Source organism: Macrobrachium nipponense, chromosome 27, assembly GCF_015104395.2.
Source record: "Macrobrachium nipponense isolate FS-2020 chromosome 27, ASM1510439v2, whole genome shotgun sequence".
Lineage (NCBI taxonomy): Eukaryota > Metazoa > Arthropoda > Malacostraca > Decapoda > Palaemonidae > Macrobrachium > Macrobrachium nipponense.
This window is the reverse complement of record NC_087216.1, coordinates 15811704-15825513: the sequence shown is the minus strand read 5'-3', so window position 1 is coordinate 15825513 and position 13810 is coordinate 15811704. Positions and strand designations below refer to the sequence as shown.

Here is a 13810-nt window from a genome sequence, read left to right as displayed (position 1 = left end):
GTCTTCTGTAGCGTTCTTTCCAATTTCCCAAAAGACAGAAAAGTCTAATTTTCCTATTCGTTAAACTTATAAGGATGCATTCAAGGAAATATTAATCCATAAAATGATTGACATATTCTTTTAAAATCTGAATATTTTTATGTAAAGCTTTAAACCGTTTGGTTGCTACGAATGACATTGTCCTCTGTAACGAGGCTCCTAGAAATAACAATTTGTCCCCGTTCTCTATTCGTCATATTGGCGGTTGTGTCATTATATATGAACAGCATCACTATATTTTTCAGAAAATTAATTTCGGAAAGCTCTCATCGGCAGATGTTTGGTTGGAACGTATGACTTACTTTACACATTGATAACAACTGTCAGAATTTCTTGGTTCAACCCTGTAAAGAAAATCAGCTGTTTTTCAAGTGCCGTCATCTGCGACACTTGGCAATGAGGTTTGATAAAGAGACTAGGAGGAAAATATATGAGTTGCGCTAGATCTTAAGGGACATTAAGTCCGCTTAACATATATATATATTATGATTAACCTTGTGAAGTAATTTACCAAGAGCTGGAAAGGTGATTAAGAATGGACAGAAAGACACGAATATGAAACAAACTTGTTATAGCGAAAAAGAAAACAGCTGTCTGGTGTGTTTCTATGAACTAGACGCACGAAATGTTGACTCTTAAGACTGCTTTTTACTCAAACGATTATGTAACGATGAGAAACATTATTCTGAGGCGAAATCAATAACAGAAGATGAGGGATTTCAAGCTCACCCTTAAGAATAGTTTCAATTGGATTTTGACAAAAGTAAAGATGTGTTTATTTTGGTTATATCTGTTTTCCCACTGAATTTCATCAGTACTTCTTGCTTATTTTTGACAATCATTATCATTACTGTCTTTCGCACGGAAACAGAAATTGGAAGGAAATGGGTCTGAAAGGTGTACCAGAAAGATAACCTCGCACCTGCCCTACTAAAAAATATTGTTGTTTAAAAAAGAAAAATGGTGGAAATAGAGAGAGAGGAGAGAGAGAGAGAGAGAGAGAGAGAGAGAGATAGAGAGAGAGAGAGCGAGAGAGAGAGAGAGAGAGAGAGAGAGAGAGAGAGAGAATATGAACGGAGGAACAGTCAAAGGAATGAAAGGGGTTGCAGCTTGCAAAGAACCTTAAGTGATTGATTGATTGATTGTGTATTATATCTGGTGTCACATCTGGGTAATTGACACCGAAATAAATTAAATATAAAAAATTAAATTTTTGATAAATTTCATATAAAAATATCTATAAATATATTATATAAAAATTTTGTTCATATATATAAGTTCTTACATAGACAATCTATGTATAATTTAAATTTGGTTAAGGAGGCCCGCCTCTCTCATAAAAATATATAACTGCTCTATATTACAATCCTTTCCAAGAATTGTAGCTAGGATAAAATTACCTACTCTGTCACGACCCAAGACAGGAAGGAACCTATGTCTCAAATTCCCAAGTCTGGGACATTCAACCAGCAAATGTCTCACAGTCAAGGGCACAGTAGAGTTCTCGCAAAACGGAGGATTTTCACGAGACATCAAGAACCCATGGGTGAGTCTTGTATGTCCAATCCTCAATCTGCACAACATCGTTTCTTGTCTCCTTGGCATATACGGATATGACCAAGGAGACACTGATGAAGTGATACTACGCATTTTTTTTTTATTGTTTTAAATATCCTCCCACTGGGACTGCCAACATTTTTTAATTCTCTGACCTACTAGAGGATACAAATCCCATTATGATAGTAGGCATCTTGTGGGTTCTGAGGAGCTGACCTTAAGTAATGCCTACAGTGCACCACATTAGGAGCACTGCTGGCACTGACACCCTACGGAGTGTATTGTAAAAGCCTCATTCAGTAGTACAATTCACCTATTCATCTAATATATAACAGCAGGTGTTATCATTAACATAATTTTACAATAACAATAAGTTTATATGTATAAAATATGGCTTTCAATTAACTTTTTGTTAAGATCATCAGTTACGTAGCTACTTTGCCTTTCAACATAACATTTAACAAGGGTAATTTTTTATATTTTTTTTATCTAGGGTCTATTCTTTTGAGCAGGTAATCAAACTCAGATGAACTGGCTGGCAAATAAAGAGCACATTAGCAGCTTCTATATCTATTTCCATATAGGTCCTTCTACCTTTCAAAATGAGATCTGCAAGTAATACTTAAGCATATGGGTAGTTCTCTGGATAAGAAGTACTCAATATGTGAATGTTGCATCAAAAGAACAATACTTTTAAACTAAAATTGACAAGAAATACCCCGAGATCATCCATGATACAAGAAAGACTGAATAACACACAAGTATAGTATCAACAACAGTGTTGGACATGAAACCCCTTAGAAGTGACATCATAATGTTTTGGCCTTCAACAAAACCAAGATACAGAAATTCTATGATGCAGCAACTGAAGGTAATTCATAAGAGATGTAATGCCCAATGCAAATGTGTTAATTTGGAACCTTTTTTTCTTTTAGCCTTTAGTACATCTATACAAAAAAATTCTTTACCGCAGGAGATACTTGTCATCCAAGTTATTTCATTTGAAATACAGCACTCCTGACTGTTCTTCTTTGCTCGAGTATGATGCAAAATTTTTTACATAAAACACAGTCCAAAATAAAACTTGGCTTACTGTCACTCAAATTTTTTGGGGTGACAAATAAGCCTCAGTTCCCATATGCACACAAATCCTCAATAATTTGGGAAGAATACAAAGGAAACATATAGAAAAGTTAAAAAGAAACCATAAAGCAAGAAAAATTTAAACCAACCCAGTCTACCACAAAAAGTTACCTTCATAAATGTGAACCGGTAATGGGGAGATGTTGCTACATTCACAGAATGAAATGAAAGTAGGTGCGACCAGGATAGATTTGTGTGGATTATGGTATTTTACAATTAATGGATTGTAATAAAGATATGTTGAAGACCAGGGCTACTACAGCTCTTAAATAATCATTATTGGCAACTCTACACTTCTCTTTATAAGGGGTTATAGGTGAACCACTCTCTTCTGGCTCATAAATTGTCTGCATGAAAATGTTACCATCCACAATATCAAGTACTGCATGAATTCATTCCAGAAATTAATAGAGGTTTATATAATATTCAAAATTGGTGGATCCCAACTCACCAAACATATTGAGATATGACAAGAAATCTTGCACAGTTGACCACACTGCGAGCAGCGAGTGGCGCAACTAGCCACTAATTATGAACTTTATAATTCTTGTGGTTGGCCACACTAGAGGAGCAGGGCGATTCGACGCCTTACTAAACCTCGCCACTCACCGCACATGATGCAGCATGTTTAAAACAAAATGTGGAGGTCTGATCGTCTTCCTTTAGGATAAATGGGTTCTCTGAAGTTTGTTGTAGGTGTATTCAGCCTCTCACCAAATTTGCAGCGCAGTAAATAAAACGACCCTTGGCTCAACCGCAAATATTCATAAAATTTGTCATTGTGCATTCATGACTTTAAGTAGATTATAAAATTCACTTTGTTCCATTCTTCTCATATTAAAATCATGCATCCCGTCTTTTATTTTTTTCTGGTTCATATAAGTTCACGTTAGTAATTATATAAAGAGAAAAATTTATTGACATGTCTGGACTAACATGTCATGTATCTTCAGCAGCCCCAGTATGACCATGTAATGCTTTGAAGCTACCACTACTGCTGCCACTCTCCTCTCGACAATATCTCATTGCTTGGAGCGTGCAGTGTGCCCATACCCTAAGCCTTGGAGCAAATATTCACTCCCATAACATGAATGCTCACCATTTCAACTGGAATCCACAATGAAAGAATAATGGTAAATGGCAGGGAATGATGAATTTCATAAAACAGATTAGTATCAAAGTTGGATTACAGTACAGCACCATCCCAACAGTAACGTTTGCTGTAGTTTTCACTGTTGTGGGTGTCAACGTTACTTGTGCTGTTCCTTGAGTAAATGAATAAAATACAATTTTAGTCTCTATTTAATGGGCATAAAACAAAAATCCATATATTTAGAACTTTGAGTTTTTAATTCCATTAGACTCAATTAATCACGTGCATACTAAACATTCTCACAATTCATGTACAATCAAAATCTTACATCATACTTTAAAATACGTAAGAAAGCATAAGCAATATCAAAGTCTAAAAAATTTTCTAACTATTATACTCATCTTCATCAATATCATCATCATTATCTTCATTGTGTTCTGCACCCTCTTCATACTCTTGCTCCCCACCTTCATCATATTCTTGGTCCCCACCTTCTTCATACTCATGATCACCACCTTCCTCATATTCTTGATCCCCACCCTCATAATCTTCATTTTCCTCATGCCCCTCTTCTCCATAATCCCCTCCTTCGGCTTCTTCCCCTTCCACTTCCTCCCCTTCTCCTTCCTCATCTTCCGCCTCTTCATCACCAATCTCTTCTCCACCTCTTGCCACCTCACCGTCTCCTTTGTTGTCATCATCTGCCTTATCCTCTTCTGCTTCTTTGTCATTCTCAACCTGAAAGATAGAAAAATAACTTTAAGCCATAAAACAAAACAGCTATCCTCTAACAAGAATGCACTTGTTGGCTATAAACAAAAATGCTAATAAATCCAAAAATGCTATATCAACATTAAAAGAAATTCAACATGTAAACAGGTCCTGTAAAGTACTGGCTGAATATCAGGTCTCACATAATCATAAAACAAATACTTTTCATGTATCACAGAGGCTATGAGAGATAATAAAATAAAAAAAACTAGAGTAAGAAGACCCCCAAAAAGAAATTCATAACCCTGATCCTGTAATGTAAGGAATACTTTTACCACATTATAAAACATGACCCTTAATCATGTGAAACTACAAATTTTGTTCCTAGTCTTCTAACCTTTTGTTTCTTAGTTGGAGAAGTTCCCTCTTCTTCCTCTTCCTCCTCATCACCTCCAGGGGTTCTTTTCTCTGAATCAAATCTGTAATAAGAAAAATGGTGATGGAAATTATTTATCTTCTATAACACAAACTCTTACATTAAACTATATCCTGACACCTAGTAACAAGACTTAACCGAGTACTAATTACGGCTTTGAATTAACTGAACAAATGATTATTATTGTGTGAGATCTCTTTCAATCAATTTAACCACCTCCCCTTTGTTATGGAGGTTTTTGCCAAACAAAGCTTTCTTAAAGTGGCACATAAAGTTTGCACTTATGGAGCAAAAAAAAGAATTTAAAATTTTGTATGTGCCCAAGGAAGAAATAGTCCTCATCTTTTACTCAAGCCATACTGTTACTTGGGACCTTTAAAACTGCTCACAACTGTTTAGATATTCTGTTACAAAAATCATAGTCTAAAACCCACAGCATGTATGGTACTTGAATGGATTGCTTCTTATACAATTTTGTGAACTACTGTTAGGATGCATTTACAATTATAATGACAACCAAGTGTTATGATCCCATTGTTTAGTGTGGACTCGTGTATTAGTTATCAATGTTTTATAGTAAGATGTTTCTAGCTCCAAGAGCTAACTTAGTAAGTGTAGTAACTTTCCAAGATTCAACATATAATGAGCATTCTTAAGTACAGTGGTACCTCGAGATACGAAAGGCTCTACATATAAAAAACTCGAGATGCGAAAGCAAATACAAAGATTTTTGCGGCTCTACATACGAAAATTGTTCAAGATACGAAAGGTTGTTGCTGTAAAGTCCGAGATTCACCCGGACCACCGATAACAATTCTAAAACTCGCGTGCCGCCAAATGAGTAGACTTGACACCATCCTCCCGCTCTCCCATTGGTTCCTGATGCTAGTCACCGCCATAAGATCCTTCTCTCCTATAGGTCAGCATCTCTTCCATGATCCCATGATGCATCTACGTAGCGGCATCCTTTTTCGACCACTTCACGGCATCATCGGTACCGTAAGCACGCGGAATTCGTTAGTTCTATACGATTTTGTTTATTAATGTAAATTCGTTAGTGATTTCGTTGTAGTACTACTTTATCGTGTTGTGTGAGAACTTTACTTCATACCTATACGTATTAAATAACTTGATTACGTACAGTATATACATAGTCATGGGTCCCAAGAAAGTTGAAATTCACTGAAAGAAGAGGATGCTTTCTTTGGAGACGAAGACGGAGATCATTAAAAAATATGAAGCTGGTATGCGATTGAGTGTGATCGCCAAGGAATACGGCCGAAATCCGTCGACAATAGGCACCATCCTTAAGCAGAAGGATGTCATCAAAGCAGCTACACCTTCCAAGGGCGTCACTATTTTGTCCAGCAAGAGGAGCCACTTGCACGATGAAATGGAAAGGCTGCTTCTTGTCTGGATAAAAGACAAAGAAATCGCTGGCGATACGATAACGGAAACGGCAATCTCCCACAAGGCCATATATTTTCGGTGATTTGATTGCCCTGGCCGAAGACGACAGAGGAGAAGGGACATCGACGCCAACCCCAGAGTTCAAGGCTTCTCATGGGTGGTTTGAAAAATTCTGTAAACGGACTGGCATCCATTCGGAGGTGCGGCATGGGGAGGCGGCCAGCTCAGACATGAAAGCCTTTATTAAGACGTTCGACGAGATGACTCTCAAAGAAGGCTACAGTTCTCAGCAAGTCTTCAACTGTGATGAGACTGGCCTTTTTTGGAAAAAAATGCCTCGTCTGACGTACATCATGCAGGAAGAGAAGAGCTACCCGGACATAAGCCTAAGAAAGACACGCTTACGCTTGCACTTTGTTCCAACGCCAGTGGGGATTGCAAGGTGAAGCCCCTACTTGTCTATCATTCCGAGACTCCTCGAGCCTTCAAGGCCCACAAAATGCTTAAGGAGAAGCTTCCAGTGATGTGGAGGGCTAATGCGAAAGCCTGGGTAACGAGACTTTTGTTGTGTTTCAGCCCGACAGTGAAGAAATTCTTGGAAGAGAAGCGCCTTCCTCTGAAATGTCTGCCGTTATTGGATTATGCCCCTGCTCACACTCCTGGCCTCGGGGAAGATATCCTAGCGGAGTACTCGTTTATCAAGGTTCTTTATCTTCCGCCAAACACCACCCCTCTCCTCCAGCCGATGGACCAGCAAGTGATATCGAACTTCAAGAAGCTGTATACGAAACATCTTTTCAAGAGAGGTTTCGACATCACCGATACCACAAACCTCACCTTGCGTGAATTTTGGAAGGAGCATTTCGATGTTGTGCTATGCATCCGACTCATCGACCAAGCTTGGCAGGAGGTTTCGAGGTGAACCTTGAATTCCTCATGGAGGAAACTCTGGCCTGATGCCGTATCCGCCGAGACTTCGAGGGATTCGACGTGGGCGAAGCTGGTGCTGCAGATTCAGGAACAGTTGACGATCCTGAAACTCTTTCACAACCAGATCTTGACGAGATCATTGCACTCGGCAAGTCCATGGGGCTGGTCGTCGACGAGGATGACATCAATGACCTTCTCGAGGAGCACCAAGAGGAGCTTACGACAGATGACCTGAAGGAGTTGGAGGCCATGCAGCATAACGTCATTCAAGAAGAGTTCTCTAGCAGCGGCAAGGAGGAGGATGACGACGCTATGACAACAGCAGAAATTAAGGATGCTTTAGCTGCTTTTCATAAGGTGCAATCATCCGTAGAAAAGAGACACCCCGAATAGGCTTACATAGGTCGTGTGCTTGCACAGTTCGATGACGTTTGCCCGAGTCATTTCAGAAACATTGTCAAAAGCAGGCAGAAGCAATCTTCCTTGCATAGTTATTTTTTAGTAGGAGTAAGAAAAAAGGAAAAACCAAGTGATACTATGAAAAAACAGAAAGTTGAAAGTGGTAAAGAAGTTGAAATTTTGTAAAAAAAAAAAAAAAAAAAAAAAAAAAAAAAAAAAACTGAAAGTATAAAAGAAAAAAAATAAAAAAATGTAAAAATCAAAAAGAATTTTTTTTTTTTTTAAATTTTAATTTTAAGTTTTTTGTAAAGTTAAGTGTTACAGTTTTGTTAATGTGTTTCGTAAAGTTTAGTTTATGTTTTCCTGACATTTTTTTATGTTTCATAAAGTTAAGTGTACATATCTGCCGTTTGTCCTCCTCCTCTGTCGCCACTTTCAGAGATAGCCTCACTCGAAAGCTAAGCTTCCACATTTTACTACATACGTACGTATGTGCGCACAGCATTTCTTGTATACCATGTACACTAATACACTTTATTTACAGGTACATACATATTAGTACTACTAGTACGTATTAAGTTAGGTACTGAATGGTCCAAATTGTTGTAGTATTTCATTGTTTATAGGTCAATTTAGCTTTATTATGAAATTTACTGGGGTGTTTTTGGAGGGCTTGGAACGGATTAGCCATTTTACATGTAAAATGTGGTTCAAGATACAAAAAACCCACAATACGAAGGCCACCTCAGAAGGATTAATTTCGTATCTGGAGGTACCACTGTATTACTCTTATCATGAGCACTTGGTATAATAATACATACTGGGTCTGAAAGATCACATCTTAAATGGGTACCCATGGAATTTTTTCAAACATACACATGAACATTTTCTCAAATAATTAGTAGGACAAAAATCTTTACCATTATTTTAGTCTAATCAATCACATGCAGCCCTCATTCACAATTAAAATTGCCCTAAAACATGTGTACTCTTTTGCCTAGTAGACAAAGAAGGCATATAGGCAAGAGCTAATAGACATGCATGCATGTCTATGACCCACTGATAGCTAGCAATTAACATGAATAATTCTTATTTCCTTGGATTCTATCAAATTATTTAAGCCAGAACAATTTGCATCGTCTATCCATAGTAAGGGTACAATTCTGGGATAGCTTAGAGGTCACACAGCCTAAAATCTGATGGATCTAGTGGATAATTTGAGGACAGATAGGTCAGAAAACAAGTTTCAAAGAAAAGAAGGATTTTTTCATAAGATCATAAAGCCCTTTCAACAAAATCTCTAATACAGAATGGCAGTATTCTGAATCCTTAATAGGGGCCCTTGTGAGCTACTGCAAGATTCATTCCAGCTAGTCTTTGCATTTTACCCAATCTTCAGGTATGGTAATTCTGTTTGACATTATTTCTGTAATAATACCCGCTATAGCCCCTTGGTGTTTTTTGCAACATACAAACACATCACCACAAAAGAAAAGTTATCAAACTATTTCAATACCGGTACTGTATGATGGAGCACTGTGACACTAATAAAATTCAACTTTCTATATTATCAACTGTTATTATATTGAGGAATCTTTAATGAACAATAAAAAGGAAGAATCATCACAAAATGCTATCAATAATTTCTTGGCCACTCAAATACTTACACTCTTTTTTTGTATGCATATTCGACATTTGGTTCCAATCCAGCAAATTTCAAGTCTTTAATCTTCTCCATTATATCTTTGGCTTCTTCTGGGCTTTTGAAATGAAGAGTACAACCTCTGAAAGCAAAAATAAAAGAACAATATACTATACATTGTACATTAGATCAACAACACATTACACACTCCAATATGCACTTAATCTAACAGGCTTGCTCTTCTCTATGAAGTTCAATGCCAATGAGCTAAAAGTTTAAAAACCAAGTGTGGAACAATACATACTCCTAATCCCATAGTTAAGTTGCTAGAACCTTAGGTCAACAAATTTGGAGCAATTTTTTTTTTTTTTTGACCAGGCTAACACTAGTCTAACTTTATAGTTTATCTGCATTGTTTGTTTTACTCTATGTATTATTTAAATCAAATTCCAGATCTTAAAAACCATAAAGTACAACTAAATGAACTCTCTGCAACACATAAAGGGCCCATTTGTTTTACTACACTAGGTAACTGAGGTGTCAGTCTTTAAATCTCAAGAATAAACATAAGATTACTCCATGGCAGAGATGACATTTTCATGTTATGTAGATGAATTTTTTTTCTATTTATATACACAGAAAGCAAGCTTGGGCATTATTAAATAAAGGTGTGTGGCCATCATTTTCATGAAGCATTCAATAACTAGTCTACAAGAATTCAACGAAACAAAAAGCCTACATTTTTTGTTTCAATTTTTATCTTTATAGATATTGTACAAATCTTCCAGTTCAAACACAAGTATGAGAAACAATAAAGCATCAACTATACATACCTGCCAAACCCAACAGAAGAAGCATCTTTCCCAAAGGCCATTATTTCTTTGGCTGTAGATTTGCTGATTGGCTTTTCAAAAATCAGGTACATGGCTTTCTCATCTAAATGTTTTGTACTCTGAAATAAATATGAAAAGCAAAATAATCCTCACTATAAAGTCTCACTTAGCAACTTAAAAGTTTTGTAGATAAGTATGATCCAGCATTCCATTCTACATGTTTTGGCTTTAAGCTTAACGAATAAAAATACAGTATACTCAATTGTCATCAACACAATCTTATTTCCAGAATTTGCATAAAAAAGACATTACAATGATTCAGAGTAAAAAGGACTTACCATACTCATTCCGCCACCCCTTCTACCACGATAGCCACCCCTGAAACCACCTCTGGAACCACGAAAACTTCCTCTGCCTCCTCGGAAAGAGCTTCTGTTGTTGTTCATGCTTGTATTAAGCTTTCTGTCTGGTGTACTCTCGTCTGTTTCTTTTTTCTCTTTTATGCCGCCATTAGCCAAGTCTGAAGCTTCTGTGTTCGTGGCTGGTGCTTTTTCTTCTGCTACCTCTGACATGACTGAATATTTTTGTTTTGTTTTTATTTAAAACTTACTTCACTTGCAATTTGGTTTTCTTAGAGCATCTGAAAAATGAAAATCTGCCATTAATAAGGTCGTTTAAATACTACAATGGTGAATGTACAATTCTACGTATACTACTTCACATTCTAACTTCAGCAAATCTTCAGTTCTTTGTTGCTTTATAAACTGGTTCCCTAATTTTCTCCAAACAAAGCAAACAAAACAAAAAATGCATACATGTAATACCAAGCATAAACTGTCACAGAATACCAAGCAGATCAGGTAACATTTAGCCTGTTGGCAACAATGAGCCTGTAGTCATCCCAAGACTCTGGCCCTTTCCATAGGAAGAAGAATGCTGGGAACCTGACTGGGAATTGGAGGAGGTCTTTTCCAAAGCCTTATGTTGATGGTATATCTGCTCCAAAGGCTTGACAGCAGTTCCCTTCACAGATCCTGAATCAGGGTTGCCGTTTTGAGGAATTTCGTCTATTAGTGTGGCTTTCTGGTGACATCTGGCAACCCACCGTGGCTTTTCAGACCACAGGCCACAGCAATGAGGAATAAAATTCTTCACCTTGCCTTTGTATGTTTTATTATGAAAATAAAGCTATAAAACATATCCTGCTTATTTATACAAATGAATTTTATTGAAATCCTTTATTTTTCTTCGTCAAAAATACTTTATGTTAAGCTAGTGACGTGTAGTTTTTTAATGTCACAGAAAATAATTCTACATCAGAAAATACGCATTTTAACCTTTAAATTTTCCGTATTCTAACCATTAGATCATAAATAACGTAAAACAAATTGATGAACTCCATATGGTAACATTGCTAAAAGCCAATGTTGAGAAGAAAAAACAGCATCACTGTCCTGAATGAAATTTGAATGCGACTGCACGGTGGATAATGGAACCCTGCACATCAATTCTCCCCTTCTTAACTACAACCTAAACTTTCCTCTTTGGGAAAAACAAGGAAACGCAGGGCTGGTTAGCTCAGTAGCATGAGATCACTCTCAGAGGGTACATACACCACCATACCCTTTCTGATCACGTTAGCCCGCAGGTTTACTGACCAGTGAGAAAGAAAGGTCAACGTCCTTCCTTCCAATACCAACGGCCTTCAGAGCTTTGCTAATCCTACTCCAGAGACAATGGAAAAGGCAGTCCACCAAAGTGTTGTGCCATAGGTCCAACCACAATTCAGCCTGAAATGAAGTCATACAACCAATGCCATAGCTCCTGCTTCAGCAACTAAGAAAAATAAATCCTTTCTGCACAAAGCCATGATCACGAGATGCCGAAGGTACTGTAGGAAATCCCACAGACATTGTGATCAAGCACAGACGCCAATAATTTGTTGCGTACACAATTTTTTATTAATTTTACCGGTTTTCCAGCTTGAGCTAGAAGATTTATCTTAATGTTAAGACCAAAGGTTTGTTTTGTATATGAACAAGTGAGAAATTAAATGTCTTTTGTTTGTTTTTATGCAAAAAAAAAAAGCTCTGTGGGATGCCAAGTTTAGTACCAGTGCCTCCGGATTAATGTGAAATCACAAACAAAAGATAGTGAATTTCTCACATTATTTTGGTCAATTTTTTAAGTTATTTCACCTGTACTGCATGACATACACCCTTATCTATATTGCTCAGTCACAAGATTTTATTGCTAAATACCTAATATCTCCATGCAGACCTCTTTCTTAAAACTACAAAAGAAAGTAAGTGATAATTTGCCAAGAGGGTTAAAATCTTAGGTAATTGTAAAGGAGTTGGCCATGCAAAGTAATAGTTCTTAGATATCTATGTTTTGACTGAAAAATACAGAAAAGGGTGTCTAGGCTATAGTCTAATGCAGTAGGGTACAGGTGAGGTATTCTGAGAAATCTACTACGAAGATGAAAAATTTACCCTCGTTTGTTTGTTATCATGTTCATCCCAAAAGGACAGGTATTAAATACGACAGAAGCTCCATACGGCTCAGTGTTCAGTACCATCCCCTCGGGGATGAATGTAAAAACACAAACCATTTCTGACACTGCCAAAATAAAGTTAGGCTTGGCCCTAGGCTGGCATACCTCAAATACACAAAAACTTAAAATAAAAAAATTGAAAATGCCTTGGCCAAGTTTGGTTGGGCCCACTAAATAGCCTAATGCAAAGACTCTTAGGTTCCTACATGATTCTGAGGTAACCTAGTCATACCTGGTCATCTCTTATAGCTCTAGATATCTTAGAGATGCCTACGTGTAGGTATATTGGCCTGGACAACATACGCGTACACAGAATAACCTTAGCCTGAGCGTACCGGTAGGCGGTAGCCTAGATGCTTTGTGTACACAGTGACTTCTTTCAATCCTAAACAGTACGCCTAATGCTAATTAGGGATTTCAGGCGAAGTTCCACCTAATTGTAGGTTAAGCTGACATAAAAACTCCTAAGCCAAAGATATTAAATGAATATCTAATTCATTAGTGGCTAGAATATCGTACAAGCGAGTCGGGATAGGCTCTACCTCTAGTTGAGGGACGAGACCCCAAATACTCTTTCCGTTTTAATAGCAAAACGATGTCTCTGATCTGCCATTTAGCTCTCCATAATGGACACATGTCACAGCAATAGAATGAATGTAAAACCAACGGGTTAGAACAACCATTGTCGCTACATACCTGACGAAAATCGTTCTTAATTTTGTTCAATAGCACGTTCATAGACACTAGGCGGCATACGACGCTTTCGGCGCGTTCTATTGTCTTTAAACCTGTTTACGGATTAGCCATTGATTTTGGCTGACGCTCGGATGTAAATTATGGGAAAATGTGAATCTCTCAGTATTCATGTACACAATTTGCATTATTTTATCATTTAATACTATTTTAATGTCATAAATTTCTGTCTAATATATTTCAGGTCTCATTCATATCACACAAATAGCAAACAACCATTTTTACGTTTGTAGGAAACAGCCCCACCGTTTACACCGACCTAAACTGTTTAACTTATTCAATACAGTTCGTACAGTCACTTGTTTGT

At 37.2% G+C, this 13810-nt stretch overlaps 1 protein-coding gene across 1 annotated transcript; it reads right to left on the bottom strand.

Annotated features, from left to right (window-relative positions):
- Positions 1-4068: 4068 nt before the first annotated feature.
- On the bottom strand, positions 4069-13605 carry LOC135200856 (cilia- and flagella-associated protein 251-like). Its single transcript, XM_064229560.1, has 6 exons — positions 13447-13605; positions 10532-10833; positions 10194-10312; positions 9386-9502; positions 4941-5022; positions 4069-4570 (listed from the first exon to the last, which is right to left on the bottom strand). The coding sequence occupies exons 2-6, from the start codon at positions 10763-10765 to the stop codon at positions 4217-4219; spliced, it is 906 nt and encodes a 301-aa protein (XP_064085630.1). The 5' UTR covers positions 10766-10833; positions 13447-13605; the 3' UTR covers positions 4069-4216.
- Between the last annotated feature and the right edge of the window lie 205 nt (positions 13606-13810).

Coding starts and splice junctions, on each gene's coding strand:
- LOC135200856 (XM_064229560.1), bottom strand. CDS start 10,765: ATGTCAGAGGTAGCAGAAGAAAAAGCACCAGCCACGAACACAGAAGCT. Junction 10,313..10,531: donor GGGGTGGCGGAATGAGTATG/GTAAGTCCTTTT, acceptor TATTTATTTCAG/AGTACAAAACATTTAGATGA. Junction 4,571..4,940: donor CTCCAACTAAGAAACAAAAG/GTTAGAAGACTA, acceptor TCTATCTTTCAG/GTTGAGAATGACAAAGAAGC.